This window comes from Nansenia antarctica (assembly GCF_963989245.1).
Source record: "Nansenia antarctica genome assembly, chromosome: 4".
Lineage (NCBI taxonomy): Eukaryota > Metazoa > Chordata > Actinopteri > Argentiniformes > Microstomatidae > Nansenia > Nansenia antarctica.
The window spans coordinates 62,748,116-62,752,859 of record NC_137689.1 but is presented as its reverse complement, the minus strand read 5'-3'; the positions used below and the strand labels follow the sequence as shown (position 1 = coordinate 62,752,859).

The 4,744-nt window shown below is 45.9% G+C and overlaps 1 protein-coding gene across 1 annotated transcript in view; it reads right to left on the bottom strand.

Moving 5' to 3' along the window:
* The window catches only part of hmgcs1 (3-hydroxy-3-methylglutaryl-CoA synthase 1 (soluble)), a 7,618-nt gene extending 2,874 nt beyond the window's left edge, over positions 1–4,744 (bottom strand). The window contains exons 1-6 of the mRNA XM_080530066.1: positions 4,649–4,744; positions 2,012–2,469; positions 1,637–1,762; positions 928–1,092; positions 311–479; positions 1–4 (exon numbers count right to left, since the gene is read on the bottom strand). The exon at positions 1–4 is cut by the window's left edge and continues 167 nt beyond it. Coding sequence (XP_080386192.1) covers positions 1–4; positions 311–479; positions 928–1,092; positions 1,637–1,762; positions 2,012–2,459 — 912 coding nt within the window. The 5' untranslated portion in view covers positions 2,460–2,469; positions 4,649–4,744. The remainder of the gene's footprint in view (positions 5–310; positions 480–927; positions 1,093–1,636; positions 1,763–2,011; positions 2,470–4,648) is intronic.

Here is a 4,744-nt window from a genome sequence, read left to right as displayed (position 1 = left end):
CTCCCTGGGACAGACACAGGGATTACAACATGCTGTTTCACTCTACCAACTTAACAAACCAAACAGTATAGTCATGCTTACTATCAGCATATTAGAATACTTGAATACAGATTCAACATATTTTATGACATTTCTTAAGTTCTTAAGTTAAGTGTGCTGGTTTCATAAGTGTGCTGCAGGTTTCATTGTCATCAGTTCAGACTGAACAGCACTTTCCTCTGTCTTATACCCAGCACCACAAATACAGGGCAATGGGTATTATTATCCATCAAAACACATTCCCTGTCAGAGCCAGGCGGTCTGTCCTCACCTGTAGGCCTCCAGGCCAGCAAAGGGGCCCGTCTCAGTGTTGGGACTGGGGTGGGATAGGAAATCATTCATCACCAGCCTGGCCAGGGACTTCTGCACCAGTTTACAGTAGGGAGAGTGGAAGATCATGTAGCCAAAGTCCTCCAGGCTGAACCTGTTCTCCACACCATCTACAGAACATCAACACAGGACATGGCTCAAGGAAACAGACAGTTGGGAGAAAGTATTTGATCAAACTGCCCTTTGACCTTGTGTGCGGTGTACAAAGTTGTTGTTATGAATTCAAAGCCAAGTTTCCCCCCATCAGGTGACTAACCGAGGTAATAAGGATCACTAAACCACTTCCAGGTACATTTGCTGAGCGCTTGCGGCTACGGTTGTGAACTGTAGTAAACTTCTCAGGGCATGCCGACAGATCCCAGGGGGTGTATCCTAATCCTACTTAACGATTTAGGATTTAGCCTAACACACCCGAGGGTTTCAACTGAACAAGGTTTGTTGACAGCGCAATGGAAGTAATGCCTTCTCTGGCTCAGTGGAAATGTAGAGCAAACGAGTATATATTATGCATCTTGTACTGTTGCCTGTCCATTGACGGTATCCTATCCAACTGCTCACCTCTTTGCCACTGGGCGTGGATCTTGTTGCGGTAGACAGAGTAACAGCGGTCCAGGGCGCTGAGGTAGCACTCGATAGACAGCTTGCCGTCCACCACTGGGTATTCTGACACCATGTCAGGCTTGTAGAAGTCGTAGGCGTGCTGCATGTGTGTTCCCCTCAGACCTGCCACAGAACAGACACCGTGAGCATCAACACTAGTCAGATAAGACTGGGTCAAATACAGTCCTTTTCAAATACTGGAGCTGCCGTCGCTTTAGATTTCCTGGCCCAATGGAACCAATGGAACAGTGCTAACAGTGGCAACTCTGAGCTACCCCCCCAGCACATAGAGTAGGCTACTTTTCAAGTACTTGGAGTAAATGTATTAGAGCCAGGTCTGATTTCACTATCTGATGGAAATAGCCTGGCAGTCTATTTGACGCAAATGGATGATTGAAATGTAAATAAAGTTGTATGTCCGTGGGTCAGTCAGTCAGACAGCGTGTCAGTCAGTGCGTCATCATGCAACAGGACTATGATGTTCTGTCCAGTTGACATTGACCTGATACGGGAGCTAGAACAAACAAACAACACAGGAATAACAAATACAACCAGTCCAGATAGTGATTCAGTGTGTCAACATCAGAGTGAGGGTGGTGGAGGCTAAAATGACTAATTTCTACCTCCACCAGCCTCCCCTGGTTGGACGTTGACTGGGACGACGTACCTCTGTCACAGGCCAGCGGTGCATTGGGACCAACAAGCATGGCGACCGCACCGGCGCCCCCTGTTGGCCGGGCACTACCTGTGGCGTACACAGCAATGTCTCCCGCCACCACCAGGGCATAGCGGCCTGCAAGATAGAGTCATGTCAGGAGGCAAACAGAATAACAGGATAAGCAGAAATACACAGTGTACAAATAAATAAGTTCTACACAGAGTGAACTCATATTTGTTGCATTGTCCTTTTTTACTGCACTATTTCCAGGGAAAGCGCTATTTAAAAGGCATGCTCAGTATGTCAGACGAGAGGGAGAGCTTCCAAAAGGAAACACTGAATAGAAAATCGACCCTGACAGTCAAAACACATCATCTCTCTCACCGTCCCAGGAGCTTGACTCCACCCAGTTGACAGCGTTGAAGAGTGCGGCGGTGCCCCCGTAGCAGGCGTTGGTGGTGTCAATGCCCTCCACGTCTGTGTTCCCCGACTCCTCAAACAGCTGCATCAGCGCCGTCTTCACAGACTTGGACTTGTCGATGATGGTCTCCGTGCCGACCTCCAGCCTCCCCACGCTGTCATAGGACAGGCAGTTCCTGTCCATCAGCCTCTGGACCACCGTCAAGCAGAGAGAGTTGATGTCCTCGCGGTCCGCACAGAAGCCCATGCGCGCCTGGCCAAGGCCCACAGTGTACTTGCCGGCGGAGACGCCATCAAACTGCTCCAGCTCGGCTTGGTCCACGTACTGGGAGGGGAAGTAGATCTCCAGGGCAATGACGCCCACGTCTTTGGGCCATGTGGCCTCGCCGCTGGCTGGGACTGATCCAGGCATTCTGAATGAACTGGAGGAAGAAGAGAGGGAAGAGAGGGAAGAGAGGGAAGAGAGGGAAGAGAGGGGGAGGAGAAGGAGAAGGGAGAGATGAAGGGTCCTTATTGTGTGTTTTCCAATGACTGTAGTTACGACTATTTTCCAATGACTGTAGTACATGTAATTCTCTAACAGATATATAAATAATAAGCATTTAGTCATTGGTCATAGAGAACACTACATCAAATACACTCACAGAACACTTTTTAAGGAACACTATACTAATACTGGGTACGGCCTCCCTTTGCTCTCAAAACAGCCTCAATTGTTCATCGCATTGATTCTACAAGATGCTGGAAACATTCCTTTGAGGGTTAGGGTTAGATTTCTTAGGTGTACTTTCAAGCTGTGAATCTCCCGTTCCACCACATCCCAAAGTTGTTCTATTGGATTCAGATCCGTTGACTGGGAAGGACACTGAAGAACATTGAACTCATTGTCCTGTTCATGAAACCAGTTTGAGACGACTTTTGCTTTGACAGTGCATTATCATGCTGGAAGTAGCCTAGCCAATTAGAGGATGGGTACGGACAGTGTGGTCATGAAGGGATGCACATGGTCAGCAGCAATTCTCAAATTAGGCTGTGGCATTCAAGCGATGATTGATTGGTATTAACGGTTGCCAGGAAAACATTCCCTACACTGTTACTCCACCTGAAGGGGAACAAAGTGAACACACGGAACAAAGTGTGTCAAGAAAGTATTCCCCACACCATTAGACCACCTTATTGAATGAGAAGGTGTACAGTTGTTCAGGTGTTCCTAATAAAGTGTTCAGTGAGTGTAGATATCACTTTAGTGACATGTGTTATATGCCATTATCATGTCACCTAGGCATAAATAAAAAATATAATTTCCCCAAATGCATAGCCTACCATTTGGAAAACCTCAAATGACATAGCCAGGATTGTTGGCGACCCGAGTAGCATGATGCCACCCCTCTCACACGGCCTAGCTCGTCTGTAATTAGATTAAACTGAATAAATAGGCCAAAGGGCACCAGGCTGGATCCAACGCACTTTCACCCAGATACAGGCTGGTGCGCAGATCAAGAGCACCGAGCGATCGATCAGCGTGTTGACACAGTGAGTCTCTAATGACATCAGCCTCTAATGACATCAGCCTCTGATCAAACTGATCAACAACAGAAACGTGATAACAGTTACACTACTGAGTCATTATTCAGCAACAAGGTTTAGCCACGGAACTGATTATATTAAGACTGGACCAGAGAAATACACAGAAGCAATTGCTAACTAAACCTTCTCCTCGGTTGCATAATACGGGTGGATGTCATTTAGCTAAACGACCTGACGACCTGATACTTAGCCGTCATTCTAGTGATTTGATGACAGACAACCAACTACCAAGGCTAGCATTAGCAGGCTAAGCAAATGTTGGTGATTATCTTAGCCTTACTAGCTTACATAGCAACTCTCATTGGCACAATACATCGAACCATTAAGATATCAGCCACTAAAACAAATGTAAGAAACTATCGAGGAAACGTCTGGTCTTACCGTACGATCATAAAGTAGTCACAACGTGAATGACAGTTTCCAGGTGACAGGTAGCTGTCTCTATACTGGCTAAACCATACGGTCCGTATTCGATGTGACCGCAGCAGGCAGCCGGACGACAGAGCAGGCGGACCAGCTTCCGCCTAAACTCCGAACAACTCGCATCATTCTGACTGTTGCAATGTGGTGGATAACAACGTAGTTGGATCATGTTATTCCTTTTATATATTATATATTTGTAACAGTGGCGTGACAAACTGGCAGCGCGTCAAACATTAAATAATGCATTGTAACCATTTTTCCATTGAGTCCATTCAAACCATACCTTCCCCCATATATGTGTGTTCTAACTTATAGGGCATCTAAATCGAATTTGGAGCAAGACGACCCATCCAAATCACAAAAGCTGAAATATTTTCCATAGCACATTTTCTTTTCACACTTTCACCTTTCTTACATGTAACTTTATTAACTTGAATGCTGATTGTTAATCTGCCAGACCATCCATCTATAAAAGATCCATTGTATTAAAGTAGACAAAAATCGTAATTACTGAACGTTTACAGTTAGTAGGCAACACCTTAAAAATGCCTGCAGGAACACAATCCCACTGTGACTGATCCCTCTACTCACCTTGACAAGTAAATAGTCGTCACCTCAGTCAAATATCACTTTCACCTTGCTTTACTCAAATCCCCTTCACACTTTCTTGATGATAACTAGTGACTC